Below are 13730 nucleotides of genomic sequence, written 5' to 3'. Positions count from 1 at the left end.
AATGAGGCTTCCTAACATGTTTTAAGTGATACAGGGTCATAGGCCTCATGTAACCCTAAATGAACACTTTCCAGCCTGTGACACACTGACTCTGGGGATGGTCCTTGGTCTTCTTTTAAGGACTCCACAAATGGTGACTGAGAGCTTCAGTTTGATCAATGCAGATGATACCATTTGGGATGACGCTGTTACCCCCAGGTTCATGAACTTTTAAAGTAAATCAATGCTGAGTTTGTTTTCTCTTAAAATGGTTTATACCATTCTCGTGGTATAAACTGTGCAAGTTGAGTAGCTGATTTATGGGAGAGGCTCAGCTGTCTGTTTAATGGGCCTTAGCTGGATACTCTGAAGCAGAAGTTTCACCACTCATGCATGTTTTGCAGTCTCTGTTTAAGAAAAGAGGGTGGGTATATTCAATGCAGCAGCCTACTTTACGTGACATTTTGAAAGGTGACAGTGTCATCACTGGTAAATTTTGGGAAGCCTTGCAGTTGAAACAGATTGAAAGCTGCTGTCTGAAATGTAGCCCTGGAATGCTTTTTCAGTGTGAATTCAGACTTGTATGATATGATTAATCATTAAATAAATCAAGAAGAGTTGATTTTAACTTAGATGTCTGATTGTTTTTAAATATGAATAGTAACCACTTGGTGTCAGTGACAAGAACTATTTTTTAATAAAGCCTGATGTTCGCTAAATATACATTTCCTTCCAAACTGATAAAAAGAGGGTTTTTTAAACTTTTTGTAACTAACTCCGCTTTCATAGTTTCCTGGTTCATAGAGGAAGATTATCTGTGCAGGTTTTTAATATTATTTAAAAATGAAGGCAGCTCACATAACTGGGAAAAAAAGAGGCTTGGAATAATGCAGGAAAGTGAAGGCAGTACAGCCATAAGTGCCTTCATTACAGGGGTTCCCTGCAGGAGAACTGGATGCCATGTTTGATCCCAGCAGGGTTTGCACTTTCTTGTAATGATCAGCCTAGAATACCTCCTTGAACCAGAAATGCAGAAACCTATTTTGTGGGGAAGAGAATCAAGAAGAGCATGAAGGAGGATGCTTTTTTCACCAAATGCTTCTTACCCCTTTCTGTTTAGTGAAGTTGAAGAGTTAAAAGTCCACCCAAGCCTGTTTCTTTTGCTTTTAATCCTGGGAAGACTGTATCCATCTCCAATGGATGGCACTCACTCAGCACTCAGCATGGCACCATTTGTCCCTTTTATTATAAGGTAAGATGATTTTGTGATATTTTTTTTTAATGTGATGGGAGTTCTTTCTTGAATCTCTGGACATTTTTTTTCTAAAATGCCTTTTTAAACTTCTCTTGAGTTTTAATTATTAAAGGAAAAACTGGTATTCGTTGATTGCTCTTACCTATGTTATTAAATGTCTTTTGGAGAATTAGAATATTTGCTTATGCAGGCCATTGTATGACTTGGTTGTAAATCTTTGTCTGCAAATGCTGTATGGCACGATTGCTGCCACAGGGAGGGCAGATGAAAACTGATGACAGATTGTAGCAGTACAAGGTTTGCTATTCAGAATTCCGATGGATTTTTCAGTCCTGCAGAATGACTGGTCATAACACAAAAATGTAGTGATCAATATATAGATTTGTAGATGTGTGTGTATATATACATATAATCTCCATATCCATCCATACATAGCTAGATAAAGATATGGGTCTGTACTTTAATATGTTTCCAAGATGACTTTTGAAATTTTTATACAGTGTAGCTTTCATTTATATGGTGGTTACAAGATGCTATTCAGCAGATATTTTTGCTACTTTATGTGCCTTTGGTTTGGGATGGGGAGCCTGATAAGGGAACCAGGGTTGTGGTGGGTGAGCAGAAACCAGTATTTGAGAGGAAGTCTTGCTGTCTGTATAAACACTTCAACAATAGGGTGAGTAAACTTCTGTACTTAATCTCACTGCTTTAGTAGTGAAGCAAGGCAAAGTTGTTGTTACCCTAAGATCTTAAAGTTTTTATTTTAAACTACTGTTTATGTTAAAAACTAGTATCTCTGTCTGCTTACTCTTCCCAGCAGATGTGATGTATCTCTTGCTTTTTATGACATTTTTGAATTTTCAAGAATAGATAATCATTTTCTGAAAGGAAAAAACCTGTAGTTTTTAAATGCACTGTATTTAACAATTAAAAATATTTGGCTTTCTGCCATTTTGGAATCTTAAATGCTTTTTGGGGAAATGTTTAAAACTATTTGTTATGTTTTATTAGTTCTGGTTTTATGCCTTTATTAATGCACAGGAGAATGCTCATTTATTTATTTATTAATATAACATTTCAGATAGTTCCTGTTATTGGTAATAAATTAACTTTTGATAAGCTTTTGGTTACAGCTTTTTAGTTTTGTCTTTATACTTACATTAGGACCACTATTTTTTGCAAGGTACATAACACCACCAGCGTAACTTTTCACACTTAGTTAGCTTATTATCTTGAGTTTGGTTTAAATACATTCAGAAGATGTGGGGAGAAAACCCCAATAAAAATTTGTAAGAATCTGGAACATTTAAGAGATCTGTATCATCAGACCTGCTTTCCTTTGACTATGTTCCTAAAGAGGAATGATATGGCAGGTAAAGATGATGCTTTCTGCATTTCCTTTCCACTGAATTTGGCAGTAAATGCTGTGGATACAGGTATAAAACTAGAATAAAGTTACTACACATATCAGACAGAAAATTCTGTGTAGGTGTACAGACATGCATTTTCTCACTGGTTACTTAGCAAAGCATTGACATTTTTATGGTTGCCAGGGTACAATACCAAGGATTCTGCGGGAGGAAATGTATTTATCATATAGCTCAGTGTGCTTTTACTGGCTGTATTTCTGTCTACAGTTCTTCTGACCCCTTGTTCTGTGAATACCATGATTGTTTTCTGTTCATTCTGACTGCATTAGTTGGAATACACAGGGATGATTTATCTTGGTAAGATAAATATGTTGCTCTTTTCTATTTCCCTTCCTATTTTTCATTCTACAATAGAAAATGAACAAAAATAGAATTCTCTCCCATTCCTTTGTTTGTTCTTTAGAAGATGGTATGAAGATTGTTGTGAAATAACCACATAGAGAGGACCGAAGAGAAGGTCTGATGCCAAAGGCCCTGTGCATCAAGTCATTTAATTGTATATAAAAGCTGTTTCCTTGAATTGCTCAATGCAGTATTGTATTGTATAACATCTGCATGTACATATAATTACATGGTAGTCCAATGCAATTATAACATTTAATTGCCATATTTTTACCATGAAATTTTTGCATTTCTGTTGTTGTACCATTGTCAAGGAAAGATATTGCTACGCAGTAAGGAGAGAGGAAGGGTGAACGTGACCCGTAACTGGCCTTGATACCCTTCCCGGGGCTCAGCCCACAGTGAAGTGGCATTCATTTTGTGCTCTGAGAAGATGAACAGAATACCGTGTTTGCAAGCGAATGAGCAGTTCTATGAACAAAACTGGGCTGAGCAGAAAGAATTCAAATTGGGCTTTTGAAGAGTTTCACTTAAGCTCGAGTGGAATTTTCCGTCTCGTGGGAGTAGAGCTATGGTTGCTCTGACTGTGCTGAGATGAATTGCACAATACGAGCAGGATTAAACGCTACAAGGACAAATCCCAGTCTCTGTGCACATGCTTGTTACTCCCTGTTAAACTAGGGCATTTGATTACCTATCTGCAGTTTTATTAAGCTATTTTCCCCCCTCTCCTCTTGCAGATGTTTTATGTGGAAGGGAACACTTTGATTCACAACTTATTACCTCACTTGCTATTTTTTTTAAAGAGCTAGATAGGTCTGTTTTAATGGTTACTTTCTAAGATGAAAGAATGTACAGCATGTTTTTGATTAACAAGGGAGGTGATCGGGAGGTAATGTTTTAAGTATGAAACAAAAACATAACCTCCTTTTCGCCTCCCTCTCCCCGTTTCAAAGACTTGTAATCTCTTCAGAATGATCTAGAATTCAGTTACCTTATGTCCTCTTGTACCATGGCATTGACAGAGTGTTTGTTTAGTGTTAAATGTTCTGGGCTGAATGCTCTGAAGGAGTAAAATGGGTATTGCTGTATTGACTTGGATACTTTTCCCTGGTTGAAGTCTAGCTCTGTGTAAGGGTGTGTGACTTCTTAGTCTTTTAAGAAGTTTTTAAAAAATTATCTTTAAAATGTCAAAGAATTTAAGGTTTTAAAAACTTGTCGGGTGTATGTGCCTTGTCTTCCCCTTGAAAAAAACTTCTTAATTCTTCATGAAATTTTCCCTTTAAAATTTTGTCAAAGAGACAGATTTCAAAGCAGTGTTGCTTCTAGGTATATTATGTTGCAAGTCATTGAAGAAACTCACTGTCTGAGGTCAATTTAAATAGAAATGTGAAGATCTTTCCATGAAATCAACACAGTTATGAAATTGACACTGTTTTCTTGGGCAGAACTTTGTAACTTGTATTTTCTGTAAAATGGAGGCACTAAATTCCAAAGTCTGTTTGTAGTCAGGGATAAAGGCAGGAGGTAGTGGGAAGCACTAGTCCTTTACAGCTGTCCTCTCCCCGCTTCTACACCTCTACATCCACCACTCTGAACTGATAGAGCTTTGGTTTTGCACTTGAGAGCTTGTCATTAATATACAAGGATAATCACTGTGACTGTTAGTTAATGACAGACACTAGGATGCAAGGAATAAAAACCTGTCTGTGGTGAAGAAAAATTTTCTGTGTGATGGAGCACTGTCAGATGCCCTGTTACCATAAGTCATTCCTAACAGAGTGTTGAGAGAAGGAAAGGGGAAAGTCCATGTCATCTGTGAGCAAACTGGCAGCTCAAATGCTATCCTACTAGCTGTGATAAATGTGTTATTTGAGTGGGCTGGATGCATCTGCTAAAGGGTTTGTGGGTTTACATTGATCTAGCTATCCCCCGTCTTGAAAGGCAGAGGAAACAACTGAAGATGGTACTTTCTCTTGGAAGTTACTACTTCTGCAGCTTGCTTATCCAAACAGGCTCTGTGAAACTTCCTAATAGGCTTCTGGCAAAGTCAGCTTGGTAATTTTTTTAAGAATCACTTGGCTGAAGCAGTGTGAGATGTCCACGGTGTCCCCTGTGATCCTTTGCCCACAGCAGTGCTGTGGCACAGGTGATGCCCTCTGGCTGCGCAGGAGCCCCCCACGAGTGGCAACGCAGCATCCCGATGGGATTCTCATGTCCTTGCACAGTGCTTTGGGGCCTGTGGAGCCAGGAAGACATCCTTTCACTAAACTTTATTTTCTTGGTCATTTTGAAGGGGTTAGAGCAGACTCTTTAAAAGATCTGTTACCCCAGGGATTTGGTGGATTCTTCTTAGATGCATTACTTACATTACTTCACAGAGAATTACATTTGTGAGTCTGTCCTGCTGCAGGAAGTGATGCAAACTGTTGGCCCCAATTTCTTTCAAAACTGTGGGGAAAAGCAAAAGAAAAGTCCTAGGGGCCATGATTCCATGTGAATCTTTAGCCCACGTCTGTAATGCAGTACTCTTGGTTTTACTCAGTGGGTGAGTATGCTAAGGACATTTTGAAATCTTAACAGATGTCAGACTAATATGCAGCTTAGAGAAAATTTTTCTTAACATTAAAAAAGGAATTTTTCTTAACATTTCTTAACCTTTAAAAGCAAAATAATGGGTTTTGTTATAAAAAATCAGATTCCCTCATTGAAGTTTAAGAGGTTCAGTGTATAACATAGAGATTCCATAAGTTGGTCTGTACAAAATACTATTCAGAGATTGTTTTGTCAGATACCAACAAGCTTAGAAAGCTATTTTAGAACTACAAACTTGAATTTTAATCTCTTATAGTGAATTTTGTTTTGTACTTCTTTTTGACCAAAGTGCATGGTAGTCTGTGTATAGAAATATTTGCTGGAAAATTAAAAATAGACCTTCAGATGCACTCTGCTTGAACCTAGTACAAAGCACTAATTGTTTTCAATAGTCTTCTGTTTAGTAAAATATTTAAGATCTTCTCCATGTAATGAAGCAACCTCATGATGTTGCATTATACATTATCTGTCAAATACAATTTTCAATTACCAGGTATATTAATATATTTACATAATTGTGCTGACTTTTGCCATTGACTTATTTATTTCTATTTCTTTGATGTGTTCTTACTAATATGCAGACTGTTATTCTGAGGCATCTTTTTCTGGTTTTTTCCTCTCCCCATTCTTTTTCCACTTAATAAATGCCTTGCATATTCTTTTCAGTCTTCATTGCACAGTTTAATTCAGCACAGATAAAGGGGAAGTATTATTACCTTAGTTCACATCTTTTACTTTTGAACAACAAATTTGATTACATAAAGATTCATTTGCAAAATTATCTTACTGTTTTAACCTTTGCGTACTGATGTTTCAAATCACTGAATCTATCTTTCAGGCGGTTTGGAGAATGTGTGTTAAGTAAGTGAGATTGATCCAGGTTTATTTTATCTTCCTGGCAAGCAGAGCACCTGACCATGAATTCTGAGGCTCTCTGAGTTTCAGTTGTCTTACTATTTCCTGAATCTGTTAGAGCTCACTCCTGAAGGAAACATCTTAAGGAAAAAGACCCAAGTGTATAGTAGTATTGATATTCCAGAAGGTGGTGTGAATGTAAATTGTCACTAATCAATAATGTTACTTGCATGTGGGTTGCTCTTTTTCAAAAGTTACTCTTTGTTGACCTATGCTGTTTTAGATTGATTGCTCTGCATTGTGTTCAATTATGTTAAATTATGCCCACTTTATCAGGTGACTGGTTCTGTTCTGTTGTAGCCCTGTGGCAGAGTTTGTATGGGCTTCATGGGAATGGGTCTAGGAGAAGACGGAGTAATAAAGAAAAAAATTTCACATGTAAAATCAAAAGTGTCTGTGAGACTTGGAGATAAAGTTTAAAATCGTAAATTTAATAAGGAACACAAAAGACAGGAGTGATGAAATTCTGATGGCAAGGTATCTTCAATTTGTTTGAGAAAAGCTTGATTGAAGTCATTCACATGCACCTTGTAAAAATTACTGTTTATATAAGGTGTTTAAATGCAAATTCCCTGATGTTTGTTTTGTTTCACACATGTACAGTTACATATGTGGGTTTTGTATATTATCCTGTATCTGACTCGAAAGCAGCCATCTGAATTTCTGTAGGCTGAACACTTGTATCCTGTGGTAAGAGGCCAAACAAGGTAGCTGAGTGACTGTGCTTAGTGTGCCTCCTCTGCCTTACTCCTCTTTTTCTTGTATTTTAGTGTGGCATGGCAGCAGTAGGAGAATTAATATTAAAACTTGCTGCTTTTCAACTGTTATTTCTCTAAGACTGGGACTCTTAACAGAGGTCAGACAAGTAAAGAGCTTTAGTGGGAATGCCTTTATTATATTAGATGAAAAGAAATACATGTGTTTGTTACAGCCTTGTATTAAAATAGCTGCTCTTGATTATAGTTGTTTATGAAAGCATCGCCCTGGGTTCCCCTATCACCTACACATCTTCTCAGTCTTTATTCTCGCAGTCTTTGTTTCTTTTTCCTTTGTCTTCTTTTTTTCTCTTCTTAATATCTGATCAGTGTAACTGCTCGGTATTGTAACTGTCTGCAATAGTGTATTATTTGGAATTCCTTTGATACTGGGAGCAGGCTCTGACACATTGGAATGCTCTGTCCTTGTTGGGGAAGCTTAGGAGATGACCAGTCATGTCAAGATGAAGACAGATATCCTTTTGATTGTGGGCGAGGTTCCCAACACACATGAGTTGGCAAAGGCATTTAGAAAAATGAGCAACGTACACCCCTAAAACACAGATTGTTTTTTAGTTTTCTATTGTATTAAGTCTCTTGCTTGACACCTGCTTAAAAAATTTTGCAATAGCTGCAGGAGAAGGAGGGAAGGAGAGAAATGCATTTCCCTACTGAGCATGTCTCATGTGAGTTGGAACTGTCTTGGAAGTCCTCAGTTTCTAATTCCAGTCTATTCTCTGTGCAGTCCTGTTTGCACAGTGATTAGTACTGATCTGTAAAAATATTTATGGTTTGCTGTAAATATTTATTCTTAAGGAGGGTTTCAGTAGTTTTCTTCTTTTTTAGCATTTTTAAATAACAACTTGTAAACAGCTTGTTTGATTAAGTTCAAGTTGTAGTGCTAGAGAAAAGACTGCAAAGGGCTTGATGTGCAGCAGGCTGCTCTGATCAACTAGAACTCTTTGTTCATCTTGCACATTCTTTGCTGTATTCCTGTCTTTTCTCTGAAACTGGGGGCAGATGCTTTTTTTCATGTTCAAGTGGTGCTGTTGGGAAATATCACAACCCTTAGGTATACATTATTGATTCCCGGTTGGAGTTTTCACTGTGTTCATCAGTCATTGGCAGATTATAGTCTGAAGCAATATAGGAAATATTCACATATTCACAAACTGTAGAGAGCTGTCAGATTAATAGGAAATAAAAGGTGATGTCTAGCAGAGAGACATTTATGAACACTGAGAATAACTATTTTTCTCCAGCATTGCAGACTCCTGAAGAGTACCAGCGGCTGGGATCCTGGGTTAAAATTTGATGTATATTGTTTCTTATTTGAAACATGATCCAGTAAAAAATGTGATGGGGTGCTCAACTGTCAACATATGATTGGTGAAGCAATTGTAGTATTCATTTACATACTTGACATTAAACAGTCAGTAAGTACTTTGCTGGTCAAGTATCCAAATAATAACATTTAGCTTATTCTGCAAAAGCATTTGCAGGAAGGATCATGGAAATGGAGATAAATCATACACTAACTGGCCAGAGGATGATAAGGGAAACCAAGTTAATGATATTTTAGAAAACCAATATTATTTAAAAAGACCAGTCTTGGTTTGAGAAGACTCAGTATTAGGAAAGCTTTTTAGCAATGGGCTAGTTACTTTTGGTGGCATGGCTGAAAGGGAAGTGTTTTTTAGAACCCAGATCCTTTGGATGTTTTCATGGGTCTTATATGTTTTTAAAATTGCTCATATTGCAGTCTTGTTTACAATCATCTGAAGCTTTCAGAATCATTGCAAGGCACTGAGACTTGATTTATGCATTCAACTTCCTTTCATAGAGCTCAAAATAATGATACAGTTGCTAAGACAGAAAATAGTCTTTGTTTTGTTTTTTTCCCAACTGTTTGGGTAGTAAGTGGTGTGTTTTTGTTTTACATTCTGCAGTTGTGAAACATCACAGTAACTGTTCTCAAATTAACAAAGTAGAAATATGGTTGTGAATGATTTTTTTTTCTTTTACATGATCTTGAGTTAAGAGCAGCTGTTTTTTTCTAGAATGCTGTGAACCAAAACAGAGACTCTAACCTCATGTAACTTCAGCAAATAGCTAAATAAACCTAGAGGTTAGCTACCTTTAGATATTATTTGAGATGTCTTGATGGAAATGCAAGAAAAGATATGGCGTTTAAATTGTGTCAACATGTTCTGTAGTAAATCTCCAAATGAAGACATATTTCTGTTGGTCTCAAGTTTACATGCAGTGTTAGTAAGAGTTTTCATAGTTTTCATGTTAGAGGTCTTAGGTGTTTTGGCTTGCTAAATCACAAATCAGGTTTCTGATGTTGATTCAGCTTGCTAACAGTTGACCACTTTTTTACAATAACCTAGACCTTGGTGACAAGAAGAGAGAAACGTCTATAGTTTCTAGAAAGCCCTTGGAAACATATGGAGAAAAACCCCTGGCATAGCTTGTGGACAACTTTCACAAATCAAAGCCTATGTACTTGGCCTACATACTTTCTGCAGTATTTATGGCTACTCTGATTCATTAAGTGTTTGTGTAGAAAACACTGCCTTTGCAAAAATACAAGGTTTCATCTTGATTGCCCAAGTTGGAAGACTAAAATGCTTAACACAGTGTATAAAGAGAGCAGAAGTTTGGGCAACTATTAACTTCACTTTTAAGGAAATAGATAAGAATTTAGAGATTTAGAACTGCATAAATACCTGAAATTAAATTTCATTTATTTCTGTGCACAGTTTTGTTCAAACATTTTCTGAGCTACATTCATGTGTTGATTGTAGATCTAAAACCTCCTGCAAACTGATAGTTCTGTAATGCTTTTCTACTCATCAGGTAAATATTGAGAAGCTATATCAAAATTCAGATTATTCTGGTTTTGTTTTTGTTTTTGTTTTGGTTTGGTTTTTTGTGTTTTTGTTTGTTTGTTTGTTTTTCTTTTTTTTTTCTCTTCCTTAATCTCAGATTAAAGAAATTTCTTCAGGCCAATTAAATACAGATTTCCATGGAGAAATAAATTTTCTAAGTTAAATGCTGTGGGTACTTTAATTGCTAAGGAACACAGCTATCTAAATAAAAATAACTGTCTTTCCTTTAAAGAAAAACAGAAACTAAGCAAGTCAGTAAATGAACAAAAGAAACTTTCTGTACATGCATAGCAATTACCGTTCATATTCCAGGAAACCTTACTCTCACAGTGATGAATAGGCACTGTCCTGCTGGTTTGTGCCCATTGTGGAAGTCCAAGTTGTGTTGTGTGGAAGCTTGAGTATTTTTTTTTAATGCTAATTTTGGACCTCACTTTTCTTGGAAATCTGTTACACTGCATTTGAAAGCTGCTAAATGTATTCCTTTAGGAGATAATTTGAAGGGAAAAAAAATAAACTAGTCTATAATTGTGATGAATGCATACAATGCTCTTGAATCTTATTAACCAAACTCTTTGTAATGAGAACCGAACCTGTTGCTAAATACTTTTCTCTTTGATCTGTGACCACCATCCATGTTTTCCCCTAATGTAATTTCTTGTTTTTAATTCTTGCTTTGGAACTGATAACATGACTTGAAGTGTACAGCTGTGTGGTGGAGGAAAGAGAAAATCTCTTTCTCATTCTACTTACCGTGCCTATATAGAATCAGATAGAAGCCTTACTGCAGATTTTTTTCTTACAGTGCATTTGTTAGGACCTTATATTTGTTAGGACCTTACAGCATAACTAGCTCCAGGATTGAAAGAGTGCCATCTATTTGAATTTTATTTATTCATATTTTTTAATTGGTTTTATCTTTTAAAAACAGAGGCTGTTAAAATGCTTTAACCTGCAGGCAGAGTTGGTTTGTTTGAATTGCAAGTGTTCCTTTCCTGCCTTATGCTGCCCTCTTCTCTCAAACTGTGATGGTGGTGGGATACTTGGTTTGATGTAGAAGCTCAGAGGCCCTTTCTTCAGAATGTTCACTGTATCATTAATAAGCAGTGACATAATTAGTAATGCACAGATCACTGTGACAACATCCAATAAAACCTGGAAATAGCTATTCTTCCCCTTATTATTACTTTTAAAAACTGTAAGGTATTATTTAATATAATGTACATATTTTCAGCTACAGATGTGATTTTTCAAATTAATTCTACTCATTTACTTCTGTGAACTTCATGTAAAAGGTAATCCTTATTTGCTTTGTTAATTTTGGTAATATAAAGTCTGTTGAGGGTAAGTAATAAGAAAGAGAGGAAAATAAGCACATAGGAAACACCTGCAGGTTTGTTGGTTTTTTCCTTTTCTTTTTCAAAAAGAGGGTTAAGATATTTTCATTTACAGCTAGTGCTCTGTTGTTTGTAGCCAGAGTAATAAATTAGATACTTTGATGTGTGCAGAGGAGTATGGAATCTTTGGGCCTTATGAGAGTTGGTCATAAATTATGTCGGTTAGGAGGGTTGTTCAGGATCTCAATATTGAAGCTGGAATGGAGCAGTGGAAATGCATTGAATCTACAGTTACGTGAAGTGAAACCTTCTCAGATTTATTGAGTTTTTGTTCTTGATCGTGGACCGTTTCAAGTAAACATGTTTACGTCCAATACCTCATGCACCTAGATAAACAGTACTGAGTTCAAGGTGAACTCCTACAACAATTATTAATAGTCCTCAGGATTTAATAGAAGTATATCACATGAGGATTTTGCAAGTTTCATGCTTGTTGCTACCTTGAAATGTAATAAAGTTCAGTTGGCGTAATGTATGTTTTTACATATGATAACATTTTACATAATTCCTAGATTTTAAAGTCTACACATGACCTGCCTGTAAAGGTTGTGTTGTAATGAAAACAATTCCCCTCTCCCCCAGGTACTTTTCAAATCAAAGGAAATGGAACAGTTTTAAATGCAGGTTTGCACACACAGCAGTACATTCCCAATGGGTGCAAGACTCCGTTGCTCATACTTCCCACAGAGGGGATGGGCCTGTGACAGATTGTAGTCATGTTGTTGGTAGGTGAAGCTCAGAGTCTGGATGGTCAAGTGGCTGAGGTTGGAGGTCCTGTTCTTCTCTGCCAATGTCTTGACTTATGAAGGACAATGAACTGCCATCACATAAATGAAATTAATCTCAGGGATGGCAGGAAGAGTAACCTGAATAGTTTAATAGCCTCAAAATACTTCCTTCCTTAAGCTACTTTTTGCTGCAAGTACAAAGTGAGTTACTCTGATTGCCATAATTGTGTAATAGTATTTCTTGATACAACTTTGTGAGGTTGCTAAATCCTAAATAAAATAAGTGTTTAAGAATACAGGTTGTAGACTTAGTGTTAAGTGTATAGTTGATCTTGAAGCTTGATACAGCAGTAAACAAAAAATGGGTTAGATTGTTGTTTTCTGTTGCTCATTTGTTTTATTTGCATTCACTCTCTCTATCCCTTTTTGAGAACTGATCCTGTTTAGTTTTAGTTACAGGTAAGAGGTTATATCTAAGTGGAATCCAGTAAAAATCAAAACTGCCTGTTCTAGAGTGCTGTTAGAGAATGGAAAAACTAGTATGTGTTTTGACATTCTTCTGGCAAACTTCTTGGATGATTCAGGAATGAAGTAAAGTGCTTTCAAAACATGAGAGATGTACACCTAAGTGCCTTCAGGATATGCAGAAGTTCAGGAATAGGTGTCTCTAGTGGTGACTTGACATCTTCCAAGTCTACGTGAAAGGAGAAGTGTTTTTGAAATACTATCAGTGCTGTTTCTTGCAGGGGGAACAATCAATTTTCTTTGAGTATTAGGAGACTAAAAAAAAAAAATTATTTTAAATGAATGAGAAGAAACAGTAGGAATGTTAACCCCTCTCAGATTTGGGAAGCTATTTGCCAGTATGAAATACCTTCCATGTGCTCCCCTGTGTGTTCCTATATAGCTTAATTAAATACTTAATTGTTCTTAAAATTTCGTGGTGCTTTTATTCCTTAGTAATGTCTTTATAGGAGTGCTCTTCTCAGGGTTTCCACTGGGATGTCAGTTCCTGTGACTGCACTGCACCCTGTGTGGCAGTCTGTAGTGTGAGAAGTTTGCATTAATGTACAGCAGGTGCATAGTACAGGTTGGTGGCTGGGTTACCCTTCGGGCAAGTAGTAGCTGTGGGGTTGCATTTCCCTCAGGCATAGAAAGTTGCAGAACTGGGTCGACTGCGTCCTGGGTGAGTTCTCCCTGACTAGGCACCAGTGTGGTTGCTCAGCGGGAGGACTTCAGGCAGCTGAGAAAATTTTGCCAGTAATATGAAACTGTTTTCTTCTTTCTAAATATAGAGCAATCCCTTCTATATCCATAATAAATTTGATAAAATAATAGAGTGGAATAAAATTTGGCACGTAAAATACTGTGTCTCCATGTATGTATATGCATGTGTTGTAAGTCTTTGATGTCAGTTTTTACAATACGACAAAGTTAAAG

General features: G+C 36.5%; 1 protein-coding gene across 1 annotated transcript in view; it reads left to right on the top strand.

Moving 5' to 3' along the window:
• Positions 1-13730, top strand: part of THADA (THADA armadillo repeat containing) — a 160545-nt gene that overhangs the window by 55180 nt on the left and 91635 nt on the right. Inside the window, 1 exon segment of the mRNA XM_050315607.1 lies at positions 1100-1231. Coding sequence (XP_050171564.1) covers positions 1100-1231 — 132 coding nt within the window.

The sequence above is a fragment of the Myiozetetes cayanensis genome, unplaced genomic scaffold (assembly GCF_022539395.1).
Source record: "Myiozetetes cayanensis isolate MyiCay16 unplaced genomic scaffold, myiCay2020 scf2-11, whole genome shotgun sequence".
NCBI classification, from domain to species: Eukaryota; Metazoa; Chordata; class Aves; order Passeriformes; family Tyrannidae; genus Myiozetetes; species Myiozetetes cayanensis.
Note: the sequence above shows the minus strand (reverse complement) of the source record. Positions and strands in the feature narration are given on the sequence as shown.